This window comes from Nyctibius grandis, chromosome 6, assembly GCF_013368605.1.
Source record: "Nyctibius grandis isolate bNycGra1 chromosome 6, bNycGra1.pri, whole genome shotgun sequence".
NCBI classification, from domain to species: domain Eukaryota; kingdom Metazoa; phylum Chordata; class Aves; order Nyctibiiformes; family Nyctibiidae; genus Nyctibius; species Nyctibius grandis.
Window position 1 is genome coordinate 86015319 of NC_090663.1, and position 16801 is coordinate 86032119.

At 43.6% G+C, this 16801-nt stretch overlaps 1 protein-coding gene and 1 long non-coding RNA gene across 2 annotated transcripts; both read right to left on the minus strand.

The window, feature by feature from the left end:
* Positions 1–1533: 1533 nt before the first annotated feature.
* On the minus strand, positions 1534–13998 carry MRPL1 (mitochondrial ribosomal protein L1). The gene is made up of 9 exons (XM_068403463.1): positions 13930–13998; positions 13599–13704; positions 12418–12661; positions 11376–11459; positions 10188–10259; positions 9858–9969; positions 8359–8459; positions 3274–3355; positions 1534–1785 (listed from the first exon to the last, which is right to left on the minus strand). The coding sequence occupies exons 1-9, from the start codon at positions 13961–13963 to the stop codon at positions 1664–1666; spliced, it is 957 nt and encodes a 318-aa protein (XP_068259564.1). The 5' UTR covers positions 13964–13998; the 3' UTR covers positions 1534–1663.
* A 1155-nt stretch (positions 13999–15153) lies between these two features.
* Positions 15154–16639, minus strand: LOC137665233 (uncharacterized). Its single transcript, XR_011048464.1, has 3 exons — positions 16413–16639; positions 16081–16188; positions 15154–15604 (listed from the first exon to the last, which is right to left on the minus strand). It is a non-coding gene; the product is annotated as an uncharacterized lncRNA (long non-coding RNA).
* Positions 16640–16801: the final 162 nt, after the last annotated feature.

Genomic DNA, 16801 nt, shown 5'->3' on the forward strand with positions numbered 1-16801 from the left:
GCCACTTGCTGGAAACAACGTGGAAAAAAAACTAGGAAAGAAATTCTGCAGCAAAGCAAAACACACCTATTTTTAAACAGTCATTTAAAAGATGCATGGGTATTGATGCTGGTCTCTGGTTTATATTTAAGAACTATGCTGGAGGAAAACGAGGTGGGCAAAATAAAAAGTCACAGCCATTGCCACAGACTGAATTAAATCGGGCAGAATGGTAAGGTTACATTACAAGCACACACAAGATTGGCTGTTGCAAAAAAAAGGGTTGGTGTTTTGGTTATAATCTGTTTGACCCACACCAACCAGCTCCAAAGAACAAAAAGCGATGCAAAAAATGGAACCATTGCCAAGCTGAGTCTTCCCATGTGTTTAAGAGCTCAGACCTTGACAGGAGTTCAACTCATTTATTGGGAATCTACCACTTACGTCAAACTGTGCTATTGCTAAGAGAGACCTCCATTTCAATTAGTCTTTATTTTCAAGATATTCCACCAAATCTAAGTGGCATGCACAGATACTACGAGTCAGAGGAACAAAGTTAAGCAGGCAGACAACCAAAGGGGACCCCCACTGCCTTTTTTTCCCCCCATACACAGGCAGATGGAATAGGGAGCCTCCAGCCAGCCACTAGAAAACCAGTGCCATGTCTACAGAGCCTAACGTACCTCCAAGGTGACTAACCTAGCACAGGACCACAGGCCTACAGCTCCCAGCTACTCACTGCTCCTGTTATGTACATGCTCTTCATCTCCAGATGAAACATGAAATCCAGATAAGGCAGTCAGCATTTTTAGGCAATTAAAGTCTGAAAGTCTCTGAAAGTCACCTGTATGGAAAAGAGATCTGATGGTTGTTGTGAAGCTGCCCACATTCCCCTAACCTACCCACTGATCCCAAGTGGTTATTCACAAGCCCATCGAGAAGAACCTCTATGATAGAAAATACACAAGAAAGTGACATTTCAACTTCGTAGCTTCACTCAGGAATCATCCCAAACCATTTTAAGCATAATTCTTTCCAGGATAGTGCAAACAAACCACTAAATGACTGGATTCTCTAAGGGGCATCATATGAGTTATGCACAGATGAAATAGTATTATTTGAAAGATAAGGGGCATGATCACTCCTCCCACCAAATACATCCAATTTCTCCTTAGAAAAACTTCCCCTATTACAATCTGTCACAAAGACTAACCTGCACTCAGAGGCTCAAAGCAGCAGAGCAGTAATCCTCTGTATACCCCTCCAGTATCTACATATGCAGATTAAATGAAAACAAAGTGAGATATCACAAGCATCATGCAGACGTTACTCCCACCAACTCAAAAGGAACATCATGCCTGACTTTGCAGAAAAATTGAATAGAAATAAAACCTAGTTTCCTTCACTGGCGAGTTATACAGCAGCTTTCTGCATTAGTTGCTCTGGGGGGGACCAAGCCAAGACAACAAAAGCATTGAACATGGAATTTAAAATGCCTTCGGTTTTGACAGCAGACTCCTGTTTGTGACATGTTTGTTACACAGAATTTACAAGTGAAATTCACAAGTTATATTTATTCTTTTCATAAAGGACAATCTGAATTACACCATTTGCTTTCCAAGCTTGATCATCAGATCTACATAGAAAGACATCAGGTACTAACAGATTCTTCGACATGTTTTTCTTAATCATCTTCAGCATTTTCTTCTTCTTCTACTTTCTCCACCTGAGGTAAAAGTCCATCAAGGTTCAACAGCAAACCTTCACTGGTTGAAGATCTAATAACCAACTTCTGCACAAAAGGACCTAGAAAACAAAGGACACCACCAATTCAGTCACTCTACCACTTTCCACGTCTCCAGGCTGATTTATCTTAGTAGCAATCCCTACTGTGTCAAGGACATGACCAGAACGGTACATGTAGACACATCCCTTCAGTACAGAGAGTTTAACATCCAGCCTGGCAGATCGGGTTTAAAATGCAACTCATACTCCAGTGCCATTAAAGGTACTAAGTTGATGGCTACCTTATCCCTTCAGTACCTCACCAGCAGTCAACATCACTGGTGCCCCTGCACCTTAGAAGGTTGAAGTAAAGCTTCACACACACTCCTTCAAAAAATGAAATACAGGTGAACTCACTTTGGGCAGTGGTCCTGACTGGCAAGATATGGCTGGGAAGTTCGTTGATCACCCAAGTATTCATACATGACTAAGAGCACAAAAGAAACCATTCCTAATTCAGGATCCTACCATGAAATGCTGAGGGAACCCTTTGACAAGAACTACAAAACCAGTCAGATTTCTTTATGGAAGATTAAACAGATCTATGTTATACTCTGAGAATATTTGCCTGGTGGTATTTTTAGTTTTGCATTAGATCAAGCAGCTTGCAGAGGACTGCCATTTCAGGGATAACTATATAGCTGCACACAGACATGCTATTACATATGGGAAGTCTGACAGACACTAACGAACTAGGTGGTCTAAGTGATGGTTAACAAGCATATCTAGAGTCCACTGTTGTAAAGATGTGTCAATTATAAAGTTTGCTTCCTATAAATGGCAAGTATTTTTATTCAAGCCAGTAAGAGACCCACCACAGGAATCAAGCTTGATACTGCAAAATGAGTAGAAATGCTACTAAGACCAGAAGAGCTTCCCCTTAAAGTAGGCTGGTGTAGTTCACATATAAACTCAATAAGGACAAAAATACCACCACTTTCTGCTTCTATTTACTTATATTTCACATCAACCAACCCCTTATACTTTTTATTTGGGCTGAAATGCTCCTAAAGGCATGTGTACTTGGCTTTTCGAGGTCTGTTCCCTGCACAGCAGTTACTATTAACAGCATCACTGCAATAGATGCAAGATGATTCTTTTTGCAGACATTAAGCCAATATTAATACAAAAAGTTGTTTTCTTAGCTTAAACAAGGCTATTCTTTCGTAAAATTACGTTCATAAATCACTATTTCCACTCCAGCTAAGCAGATGACATTTACTTAAAGTATACTTCATTATGACAAAGAGCAGAGAGCTTATTAGTTGCTCAGAACAGCGAGCAGAGCCCCAAGGAACAACACACAGAATTCACAACTTTACTCCTTTGTAACCTGACCCTTTTGCTAAGGAATTAAAAATAAAAAAGGATTAACAGCTTTTCCCTTGGAGCAGCAGCAATTTTACAAGTATCTTGGTAACAAAAACAAAAACCTAGTGGTATACCTTCAAACCACTTAGTTTTGCTTGCTGTAACTTCACCTACCACAGTAGAAGAACAGCTACTTACCATAAGTTGCTGGCTTGAATGTGCAGATATCATCAATAACTGTTTTTAGATTGGCAATTATCTGCTCAGTAGGCATATCCAGCTGAAAAAGGATAATGCAAAGTTACCCATGGTGATACTTAAAGCCTAGATGAATAAATCTGAAAGCACTGGGTATATATTTATTCTGTATTTGGATAAATTTTGTTTCTCTGTGTGCCCTGCTAAGGAGTTACAAATCCCATTAACAGCCTTATCCACATGACTCAGAAAAAAGTATTTTATACATGGTTTATGCTCATCATTATTCTCTGTATTTCTACTCATGACATTAAATTCCCATGGCCTTGAAGAGGTAAAAAGTCTTAAAAAACAATACATGTAAAAGTGTTTTCACAAAAATCATTAAAAAGTATTTAAGGAAATAAGCTTCAAGAAGTACCTGTCAAAGACCACAAAACAGATGAACCTAAAAAACACAAGCATCTAAAATTGAAAACATGAAGAACTTGAACAGAACCAAATGAATAATTTATAAATTATCAAGTTTCTTCCTCTTTTCTTTCCTATTTTAACATGCTACAAGGAATTTCTACTTTTTACATAAAGTACATGGAAGCACAGAATCACCCAGAATCACCCAGAATCACCCAGAATCACCCAGAATCACCCAGAATCACCCAGAATCACTCAGGTTGGAAGAGTCCTCTGCTGCCCAGGGAGGTGGTGGAGTCACCATCTCTGGAGGGGTTTAAGAAAAGCCTGGACATGGCACTTAGTGCCCTGGTCTAGTTGCCATGGTGGTGTCAGGGCAATGGTTGGACTCCATGAGCCCAGAGGGCTCTTCCAACCTCATTGATTCTGTGATTCTGTTTGAGACACAGATGATTACTACGTAAGACACCTAATGGTTTGGGAACCAGCAAATAAAAGACGCCTTAAATAAAATGAAGTAAAATCCAGTACATATCATTTATACATCAAAAAAAGAAAGACTAACAGAAAATTAATGGAATAAAAATAAACCTAATAGAGAAAGGTTTATTGATGGGAATTTCTATCCAATCCTTCAGTTTATAGCCTGTTTTACAATGGTTTCACTACCTAGGCTAAAAAAACCCCAAACCCCAAAGCTAACAGCTCTTAAGTTCAGGTCATGCAGTAACTTATATACAAATGTACATGTCCACTGCAATCTGCAACTGACTCATCACACAAATCCAAAGAGTGACTTCTGCTACATACTACACACAAATCAAAAGCCATGCTAACACAAACTACCCATGAATGGCACTTCCATTGCTCGTTACCATCTCTAAAGATGACCATCATTTGCCTGGAGTGGTCCTTCAAAAATAATGAAACCACTAACCCCAAAAAACCAAACCACTGCATTGACAGCAGTCTGGACACATTACTGTTCCATCTAATGAAATGGACATAGCATCTTATCCAGAATTAGACAACATTATCCATCTCCAAAAATAACAATACTATGAAAAGCTTCGCACAGCTTCAAATTAAATACAACAGGAAAAGTGAAATAACTCCTCCTTTTACTCATGAGTGGCACATCCTCTGCTTTTGGTATTCAAGGGAGCTGTGCTTGACCATCTCAGCTACTAACATTTTAGTCCCTCTGATATTTTAACACGATTTAATCAAATAAAATAAATTTAAAGTAGCATGAAATTATATTTAAAGGTAAGTGAAGCTATTTTAACTGATATGATAACCCTAAGTTAACAGGAAAACTCCACAGTAGACTGAAGTATATGACTTCAGGTGGTGGAGTCACCATCTCTGGATGTGTTTAAGACAAGACTGGACATGGCACTTAGTGCCATGGTCTAGTTGCCATGGTGGTGTCAGGGCAATGGTTGGACTCGATCATCCCAGAGGGCTCTTCCAACCTGGTTGATTCTGTGATTCTGTGACTCCAACTGCATTTCTCAAGAAGAAATGGTTTGCCTACAAGAAATATGAAATACCAATTAAATTCCAAGTGAGCCAATCCAACTTTCCTTACTCCTGGGCCCAGTGAGAGTCCTGTAATACTCACCTGCATGACCATGGTTTTTTAATCTACCCACTTCTACCTGGAGGAGGGCAAAGAGCCTTTTTTTTGCATGCACAACTAACAAAACAGGCACTGTCAATTCAGCCAACAGTCATTTCAAGACATTTAGAAGAGGTCTAAAGCTTGAGCCTCCCTCATTCACATGATCTGTTCCTCTAGCAAGCAGTATTAAGAATATATATGAACACATATATATATATATATAAGAACACATACTCCTAAAATAATGCCTAGTACAGCAAGGCAGATCAGTCCACACTTTATTCCCTGAGCAACTCTTCTACTCTTCCCTCCTGCCCCATTTTGAAGTTGCCAGAATAAATATACATTAGCACTGATTCACTGATGTTTCTTCCAGCCTTTTCTCCAACTGAGGGCTTCCCACATCCAGTCACAAGGACTTGAAACTCCTATAATAAAGGCTGCAATAATGAGTATAATAAGATAAATTCTTCAATCACATTAACAGCAAGGCAGGTAGATGCTACTTGTAGTGAAAACTGCTATTTCTGTTTCTTGCTTTAACTCTCATTTCCAGGCACTTGTACATTCTGTGTACCAAGTTTGAGATCCCTGGTTCAGTACACAACTCTCCATACCTCCAACCCCGTAAATCAAACAGTGCTGATGTCAAGACTTCCCTTACCAGAAAATAGATTCTTCTGAACAAACCTTAAGGTCTCACCTCCTGAAACCATATTACTCTTTCCCATAGAACCACCACCTTGCAGGCAGCTCTCTGCACAGGTAAGAAGATAAACTAGAAATTCCTTCCTGGTGACACATTTGGATTCTGATTTTTCTAGAGACAACTGCAAAGTGGGAAAATGAATATTTTGTAATGATCAGCATCAGCCTATCTGGACCCAAGAGCTATGTCAAAACCCTCAAAAAAATGACTTCAAGCTGCCCCCTAAGATAGCTTGATTCTGAAGTAGATATCCCACGTGTCCTCCTTTGTCTCCCTTCTGCTTTAAGCTCCATGTCTTAAAAGAACATTTTACATTCTCAGTTGCATAACTTCAGCTCTACAAATCAAACCTAACTGCTGCCAACTTCTGGGCTTTTCAAAGACATCTCAATCACTACAAAGAAAACACCACCGAGGCTGCTGACTTCTGTGGGAGCGCAGCATTACATCAAGCCACTGACCATAACTGAACTAACAGGCAACACGAGACAGCAGCACTACAGGGAAAGCATCTCCTTGTGAAACGCCAGCTTGGCAGACTCCCAGAAACATTGTTTGGAATACTGCAATAGATCTTTGTGCTTCTGTGTAATTCATAAATTATTATTTTCTCACAGACAAGATGTAGATTTTAAAAGCTCTTGATTTAGTAGTGAGCAACCACTCGAGGCTCTCACAGCCTCCCAGAGCCTCGCCTGCACTCAATTCCCTTCCAGCTCCACTGCACAAACAGTAGGAAAAGTAGGTCAGGTAAAGGATAGTAGCTAGAGAGGGTGGAGACATTTTACACAAGCCATAACCACTGAGTCATCCCTCTGCACACGCCAGTGTGACACAGCACGTGTTAGAGTCACCTCTGCCACGTGGCTGGCATTAACTTAGCACATATGAACCCTGTCTGTAAGCAAACCCTCCTCGTACTATGTTTGATCCATCTTAAGATTTCATTCACAGGAACCTCCTGTTTACTTGTAGAGTGACATTTTTCTTCTCAGCACTGGTCATTAGCCATTGGAAGGGGCTGCGCAGGGAGGTGGGGGAGTCACCATCTCTGGAGGGGTTTAAGAAAAGCCTGGACATGGCACTTAGTGCCCTGGTCTAGTTGCCATGGTGGTGTCAGGGCAATGGTTGGACTCGATGATCCCAGAGGGCTCTTCCAACCTGGTTGATTCTGGGATTCTGTGATCTCTGGCTGCACCAAACCTTCTGACATGCCATGAAACTGCAGGGCCGAGCTGCCTAGACACAGAACCTAAGGTGATCCACAACATCTTACATCAGTAAGAGCATGTGGTTTTAATTTCAGAAACTCTAACCACAGCCACAGGACGTGCTTGTATCAAAGTGTAATACAGAACATACTTCAGCAGAATAGTCCCAAGAACCTCAGTTCTGAGTATTGTATAGACGAGCAAGCCCTTGAAATTCACATGCACAACTCACAGCAGCTAGCCAGAATTAATAAACTTGCTAATCTCTACCACCACCAGACAAAACTTCACGGATTAGGTATGTTGTACACTTCCTTTCTACCTGGATCAGTTAAAGGAAAACTAGAAATCAAGCAGGATTAGAAACAGAGAAAACAGAATGAAAACAAAAAACACAGTTTGGAGCAGGGAAAACAAAATAACATTAAGGAAAACATATGAAGGGCCTAAAAAAAGGAGAGAAAAGATACTTTTACAAAACCCAATTTCTTACATGACAAAGCACAAATTAATTTTGTATTTCAGGTAATGCAAACAGTTCTTGCCTTTTGCTCCAGTCCATGACTGACGTTATCAAAATTAAGTGAGTCTTCAATTACATTAGAGCAAACACTTTTTGATCCACCTGTGCATATTGACTATGGACTTACAAACCATGTAATATTTATTTAAAGTAAATAAACATTACATAAGCTTTATTTTACCTGCAGAGGAGTGCTGGGGAAGGCAGGAGGAAAGGGAAGCCTATGCTAAGATGTCAACTCAGAAGGAGATTACTAGAAAAAATGCTTTTTTCATCCTGTTTTGTTGATTATTGCAATTCCTTGCCAATCTAGTGGCAAGTACATGTCCCATTCTTGGCATCCTTAACTTCCTGGCATCAGGTATGCCTTGCTCTCAGGTACAGTGCAGCCAGCTTCTATGACCACACGTTAACAACATACAGGGCTCACTCAGCTGAAGATGTCACACAACAAAGAGTAAGAGTTTCATTTACTTTAGTTAAAGAACATGGTTAAACATCTTGGGAACACACAGATGAAAAACATGTGTTTCCCCCTCTTTTAATACTAACTTCAGTTCTGCTCAGTAGAGAAAACTTAAGAACTCTATATACAACTTACTCTTGCTATCCTTGTCTTGATTACATGCTCATCTTCTACCGTGTACTCAAGACCTTCTCTGTAGAGTTGCAGCATTTTGGGAATGTCATTGCCCAGGGAATCTAATTTAAAAAAAAAAAGGCAAAAAACTTTTCTGAGTAATGCTTATTAGCATTGCTAAGTTGATATTAGTAAAGAGAGAATTTAATCATTCAATTAAGGCAGTTAAACTTCAATCAAAAATGCAGTCTCATAGACAAGTGTGCTCACACATACTACATAAATCACTTCTATCTTCCCTGCTTCCTCACTAATCAGTAGATATGAATAGCTAATATAGTAGGAAACGTAACAAAGGCTTCACTTCAAATAAAGAACCTGTTTTTATATATATATAAAAAAACAAAGCTTTATTACCTATGTAATTAAAGCAGCTTGAAAGACCAAAACCTATTGAGTTCAATTTAGAACAAGTCCCACATCTCCCTTGAAAACAAAGTCTACAACTACATGCCACTCCCTGGCACACACTGGCCCAATCCAGCCATTCCCACAAGCCAAGACAGCTGTTTCTTATCTCAGCTGCAAGGGCTCATTATTTAAACCATCACTCAGCTGCTTCAAACACAAGCATTACTTCTCCCACAAATCTTTTGATGCCTCCAAGAGAAATCAGCCCTGGATAAGCTACAAACCAAGTAAGTTAATAATCTACTTTTCATTTGTTCCAAAAAGTATCTGGAGTATTCTCTTTTGCAGTGTTTTGGACATGTTAATAGGTTTGTCTCAAATGTTTAGAAGCCTAAAAACATTGCCTGCAGCTTGTAAAACATTAAGACAGCTGGGGCAGGGAAGTAAGAGATATAGTTCAAGATTCACTGCTTCACACAGCTGGTACAGGCTCAATGGTTGAAAAAAAAAGCCCTTTTTTTTTTATATTTGAAATAGAACCATGATACATAGCTAGAATAAAGTCAGCCAGCAAGGGAGGACTGAAGTATAAAGAGACTGATGTTTGTTGCTGTGAAAACCTAACCTGAAATGTCTTGTGCATTATGAAAAAGGAGAGACCACATAGATAAGGGAGCAGGCTGTACTAAGGAAAAGCGTAACTATGTTGTTGAGTAGTAACAACAGGAGAAGGAGCAGTACCAGTCATGCAGCTGGGATGCAAACAATTGTACAACAGTTAAACACCACAACTATCTTGATGAATATGCTTTTTTTGAGTTGTTTCTGATTTCCTGGGTGACTTCACAATACTATTAGGGTTCATCAGGACTAACAAGCACAGGGGCAACTACTAGGCAAACTTATCTTCATTCTAACCACACATTTGCCTGTTGTAGGAGAAAAGCAGACTTCTAGATCCCTAAAACTACTCTTATCTAAGACAAAAGAAGTGGTTCAGTCCCAGTCTAATACTCAATGTAATTATCCATCCTCATCAAAAAGTTTCAGTGTCACCTCTCGAGTTCAATCTTCTTCAGTACTTGAGACACATAAGAATTGCTTCTTACTTCTTTTTGTGCTTGGGTATTTTCGTCTTAGTTTGTTCCTTAATGGTATTAGCTTAGGCATTATTGCAGGAACAGCTACATAGAAGTCCACTTGGATTTCATCTTCCAAAATCTGCAATAAAAACAATTAAATATATTTAAGAATACAATAAATTACCTTAGTACACAAGTTGACCCACTAGCATGTCTGAGCACAGAAACCCATCTCTCACTCTTCATATTAGCTGCTAACTTCGAGCCAGAGTTTATCAGACATGAGTTTTCCTGCTCCCTCCCACTCAGTCACTGTTTAAGTTAGGATATAAATATAATTCTTCAAAAAATAAATACCCATTTGATTAATTCAACTCCTCCCACAACAGCAGCTCCATTCTCTCGAGCTATTTCAGCTTCTTGCTCATTCTGTTGAGAGAAAAAAAAAATTTAGTAACATCTGTCCTACCAATTAGTCTGTATCAACAGCACCAGAGAGGTGATTTATCTTGGACAAGTGGGTATAAAAACAGGGTGTTTACAGGTTAAGAAGGAAATCATGGTTTCAAGCAATCAAAGGCCAAAAATATCTAACACTGGTGATTTAATACAGGAGCAGAAACTCCACTTCACTCCACAAGGTCCCAATAAGAAGAAATAGTCAAGTCTTTAGTCAACTTCTGCTTCAGAAGAAGGAGAAAAGCCCATCCCATTTGCTGAGGTCCAGCAAAAGCCCTTTCTCTCCCACCTCCATCCCCTGGAAACTACAACCAACCATCCACTGGATGGAGCCAAGATCTTACTCTAAGCTTACAGAGAAGCACAGAACATACTACTAAAAACCACTGTTAGAAAAGGCTCTTCAACTTCTGAAAGTGCTATTAAACTTTGGCTTCAAAGAGCATTTAGAAGTTAACTTTATCTGTCCTCTACAAGGTTTTGCTTTTAATAGCCCCAAATATGGAAAGGTAAAAGGCATCAGTTTTGTAAAAACTTTGGCTCTAGCTTTTGATACAAGCAGATATTCATGACTTAAGGGCCAGAATCAACTTTTCCTCACAAGAATAAACTGAATAGCTCCACACTTCCATCCAAAAACACTATCAGGTGTTTCAGTCCCTCAGCCTTTTCCCATATACACACCTTCACAAGGCACAGGATCCCTTATCCCATGTGAGTTTGAATGGAGAGAGAAGGTTGTGAGACACAGCACTAAAGAACCTGGCATATAGGTTTTACTCTGTAAGTGATCATTACTCATCTCTCTCTTAGTCACATCTATGCAGATGTTTACTCCCTAAAGGTATTGCTAGAATAATCTACATAGATGTAAACCTATCAAGGTGAAGGTAATCCTGGAAGATGCTTGTTAATACATTAAGACACTGCTGAAAACGAATCATAGACAAACTTAAGAGTTCTGTGAAGCATTCACAGAGTTTTCTCAATAAGAGGTATAGAACTTGCAGGGGAACTAGTTGTGTTGTAAGAGCACTCTAGATACACAGAACATATCAAGCAAGTAATACAGACTTACTTACTCACCTCTGTGAAAACCAAGACCTTATTCATTTCATCTGCAAAACGATATGGAAGAAGAACAGTGCTTGCAAATGGATCCACTTTTTTCTAATATGTAAAGAAAGAAAAATATTAAAACAAAAGAAAGAAATCAGGACTTAAGGGCAAGTTACACAACTGTGTGGAGCTGGTCCCCTAAGTAGCAATCTTAGCCACAACATCCTTGCACAGAGATCATGACAAACAAGCACAATGCTTAAGTTCTGACTGCTTTTTTTACATCCCTATATACTCAAATCTAAACTTAAAAGCCAGGAATTCATTGTGCTGCAGTTTGCCCAAGAGAAAGGGGCTGGGATCAGCCACTCCAGTGCAGGATTGCTCCCAGGCTCAGGTGCAGCCAATAACAAACACTGAGGTGCTGCTGTTGCAGCTTCTCCAAGTGCTGTTTCTGATGCAACAGCCAAGGCAAACCATCAGCAAGGAACATGTCCCTGCAAGCCAAAAGAATCCCACACAGCCTCCAAAAGCAGGAGCAAGAGCCCTGCTTTTCTTTAAGCATGAACTTATTTTCTAGGTCTAAGGGAACCCTGGTATACCGAAGGGATATTTAGTTACACATGCAAAGAAACCAACTCTAAAGTGGCCTGTTTTCTACTTGGGGGAAGCAGAAGGAGTTTTAGGGAAAGACTGAACTGGGCTAGAGACCTTTAAATCAAAAAGGTCACAGGCAAACAAGCAATAACATAATTTCAAGGAACATTATTTAAAAAAAAATAAAACAAGGTGAAGGACAGAGGCAGGAAGTTTGTCTTTACACTTCTCCCTGTAAGAATCATCACAGAAAAAAAACACAACCATCACTTTGGTAACACATCTTTAAGTGTAAAGCCTGAACAGATGGAAAGTTTACTTTGATCAGTTCTGCCCAGACATGGATTTTAGTCACAAACAGCCTCTTTTCAAACTCCTTGGTGCTGCTACCTTCACCTCAGGAGCACAAGGGATGTTTAATAACTATAAATGTATATATAATATACAAAGTTGGTATACACTTCCAACCTACCTTCTTCTGCAGTGCCATATCTAGGAATACATTAATATAGACAAACTGTCCGGGGTAAGTGAAGTCGAGTTCCTGAAATTTCTTCAGCATCCCCACAGCCTCTTCCACACCGTAGGATGGCCGCTCGTAATACCACGTCAAGTACACGTCATCCACGGGCTTGCTCAACAGCGGCCGCCTCCGAGGGCCTTGCTTCTTTTTTGTTTCTTCCTGCTTGGTCTTTTGTGAACCTTTTTTTGCAGTTCTGGCACAAAAAAAAAACCCTGTCAGATCACCAAGTGAAGAGTTTGGTACGCGTTACAAGCAGAAAAAAGTAGACAGTCATGTGTCACTTATTAAGTAACGGGTTAACGAGGAAGGTTCTACACAAAGATGAACAGCAGCCCTAAGTTCATCCCAGTTACTCATCTCAGATGGCCAAGGCAGAAACCAAACCTTCAGAAATCAGAAGCTCTGAAGGCAATTAAGCCACTCAAACAACACAGCCACATTTGTGCAACATGGAACCAAGTTAATGACCTCCTCCTGCATCAAACCAAAGCCAATTTAAGTTAACTCTCCAACTTTTACAGGTCTTGCCTTCACAGGGGCTGGTAGCAGGCACTGTGCCCAAGCCACTTCTAAATGGAAGAAATCCCACACACCTTCCAGGTAATCAGAAGTAGCCACATCTGCAGGGTTTTTTCTTCTTATAGTGGATTGTGGCACTCGTGCCTTTCCAAAAAGGTTTCTCCTCCCTTTCCTGTATCATTTTGCATGCAGTTAAACACTAGCCCAAATCCTTCTTCTCCTACCTATTTTCAAAGGCTCTCAAATTAAGGAAAAAACATGTAATAGTTAAATAGTCCATTTCTCTATTAGCTATGGTGAAAGAGTCTGCAACACTTCAGAACACTTGGTGCACAGAACGCTTCACTCTTCTGTACGCAGAGGTCATTTTTACTTCTCTCACACCGTAATATTAGACTTTAGACAACAAATTAAACGATAAAAAGCAACCTGAAGCAAGAAGAGGAACTGTTTGAACCTGATTCTTTAAGTTCAGCAGCTTTCATGCAGACAGCACTCCTTAAACTGTAATAAAACCATACCCTCCAAGACACCAAAAACACCACACACTCTTCCCCTACCACCACCGAGAAAGCCAAGAGAGCTGCTTCGATGGAAGGAAACGCACTCACTTGGCTGCCGCTGCGTAGGGCCGGGAGGGCGGTGGGGTGCTCACCAAGGCGGCGGCGAGGCGCTGGTCGAGCGCAGGGAAGAGCCATCCGCGACGCGGGGCCAGGACTGTGAGGGGGAAAAAAAGCAAACACGGCCTCAGAGAGGCACCCCGGCCCCCTTCACCTCCCCGGGGGCCGCCCGCCCCCGCCCGGGCAGGCCCCACCGCCGCTCAAGGTCGCCCCCTCCTCGGCAACCAAGCGAAAACTCGCTGGCTGGAGAGACAGCAGAGGCGGCAGCCAGCCCCAAAGCTTCCCCCGCGGTGAAAACCGCCAGACGGCGGAGCCCCGTCACCTCTCCACAGGCAGCGGCCCGCGGGCGCCGCCATTTTGCAGAGCCGCCGCGGTGCAGCGCGAAAAGCGTCCCCGCGGCGGAGAAGAAAGGTTCCGGCGGCGGACAGGGCCGGGCACTTCCGGTAGCGGCCGGAAGCGCCGCGCGGTGTCCCCCTCCCGCCGTTCCCCCCCCCCCCGCCGCTGCCGGGGCCCAACGTTCCGGGGGTGCGCGGGTCCCCCTTCCCGGCTTGTGCCCGGCGAAGGGGGGGTATTACCGTAGCCTGATTAAAAGTCTCCAGCCCGGTTCTTAACCGGCCTGGGAACAAAACCGCGGTTGTCCCCGCAGCCCTGCGAACCAAACTGACCCCCCGCCCGCCCCAGAAGGCGCTCAGTGGGCAGGGCCCGCCTCAGAGACACCAACATGGCGGCGGGCGGCTCCGCGGGCAGCCAGGGCCGCTGCCCTCACAAACCGGCACGTTTCTGCCCGACAGACACATCTGCGGGGGCTGACGCTGGCCGTTTCGCTCTTAACATAGTCTCAAGTAATTAAAGAATGAGATTTTGTGGCTGCCATCACTCTTGTTCCCTCGCAAAGGGGTTGGGAAAAGATCCGCCTGGTCTACAAACCTACTCGTGGAGCCACATCCATCTATAAGGACTCAGTTTAACCGGGTCCTAAGCTGTTCAGTTGTACAAACTATAGTTTACAAGTTATAGTAAACTATAATCCTGTCTCCTGCTATATGCAGCTCACTAAAGGGGGCCTGTTTATTCCACACTGATGTGCTTTTGACTAGAAACATCCCACCTCCTGCAGTTCCATTCCCCTCCCCAATAAGCCTGTGTCCAAGAATATTCTCTAAATTCAATCAAGTCCTTCCTGCTCAAAACTCTGAGCTCAGGCTTATCTCATCTGTTAGTTTATTCGGAAATAGCTGTAAAATAACCTGACTAGCAATGACACGACTTGTTTTCTTGTGGTGCAAGACAATTCAAACTTCCCACAGAAACGGCAGTGTTTCTCTCCGTAGGGACCCTTTCTTTCTTAGAAATTAAATTAATCAACTATTAATAAAATTATGTGGCACTTAGTGCCATGGTCTAGTTGACATGGTGGTGTCAGGGCAATGGTTGGACTTGATGATCCCTGAGGGCTCTTCCAACCTGATTGATTCTGTGATTCTGTGACCACAGGCGCTGTGAAGGCCCGACATGTGTTTGGTGTTTACATCAAGAGGCAGGAAGCTTCTTCAATTAAAACTGTTGTTTTTAAATCAGGCATACGTGCATATGTAAAACGAGTTGTAACAATACTGATACATGTTCATCCAATGTCACTTATATGCTCAGTGGCCCAGGAAAGGATTGAGACAGGGAGGTGTGACAGTGACAGGAGGGGGGAAAAAACACCTCCTTGGTTAAAAAGTCTCAGTGAGGAGTGACAAAGCCTGAGTTTAAAACAGAGGCAGAGCGGGTTTGGGGGAAGGGGTTCTTTTCGGATGCATATCAGACACATATGGCTCCTATAGCGGTGGCAGATGTACTACAAGACTCACCCTGTGGCTCTGTTTAATATGCAGCTGTGATCAGGGAATGACCTGCATCCTTGACAGTCTTCCTCCGTGACTCCTCACTCCCCCTGTGAGCCTCCAGCTTGTTAGACACAAGGTCGCTGCTGTGGATCGTGGGTTTTGGCCCTGGGAGGGAACCACGGGCTCATGGTTAACGTGTGCCCAGTCCCCGTTACTCACTCCCAAGCCCATTTCCTATCAAACCCCTTCACTCTATCGCAGAGGCTCCTTCTGCACTTCCCACTCTCTGAGCATAAATGAGCTTTTTCTGTCCAGCACAAGCCCAGGCAGCTGCAGTAGAAACAAAGTTCGAATAAAAAGCTCTTGGGCCCAATCTCTTGTCCCACCCCGTGCCCCCCCAGCTGCATGCTGCTCCCTCAGACACCCCCCTGCACCTCTCCCAGCATCATTTTCCCTCCTGGGCTGTCCTGCAGGTCACACAAAGACCTACATCCCTCCCCGCCCCTGGCTGCTGTTTTTATTTTATTTTTCAACCCATCTTCCCTTCACGGTTCCTCCTCATCGAAGGTGGGGAAACAGCCACCGAAAGGATTTCGGTGTGTCTGAGAGACGATGGGCTTCAACGCTGGAGTGACGTCTACCTGCGCTTCCTTGCTCCAGCTGCCCAGAAGAGCATCATTCCCCTCACGCGGGGCCGTACAGCTGAATTTGGGGTGCCGAAAAAGATTTCTCAGAAGAGGAGCTGCTGCCTGCGGAGAAAGAGATGTGACCGATGCTGAAGAGGAGATGTCTACTCCCTCAAAGAGATCTGCCCCCGCGGCCCCCCAGACTCGCCGGTGGCCATTTCCCCCTCTCAGCCCTCTCCTCACCGCCTCCCCTCCATAATTTGGGGGGGGAGAGCAAGGAGCCCCCCCAGAAGTCTCAGCCAAACCCCAGCCGCGTCCCCCTGGCCGCTGGCCCTCCCGATGCCCACCGTCTCCTCGGCTCCCGCTCCGGAGAGGGGCTCCTGGCTGCCGCCACCAAAATCATGAGGTAAAAACGGGGGCCCTCGGGCGATCCAGTGTCCCCCCGGGCGATCCGGTGTCCTCCCGGGCCAGTGCTGTCACCCCGGGGCCGGTGGTGCATCGTTCCCCGCCCCGGGCCGGTGCTGACACCGGCTGCGGACGGTTGACAGGGCCCGGCGTGTGAGCGGCGACACGGCCCCGCCTGTCTCCGAGGTCCCCCCCCCTCGCCACGGCCCCGGCCCCGCCCGCCTCCCGCCTCCGTCTCCCCCGCCCTCCGCGCCGCCCGAGCCCCGGCCCGCTCCTCCCCGCCGCCGCCGCCGCCGCTCGCCGCCCCGGCCCCGCGGTTCCGTCCCGGGCC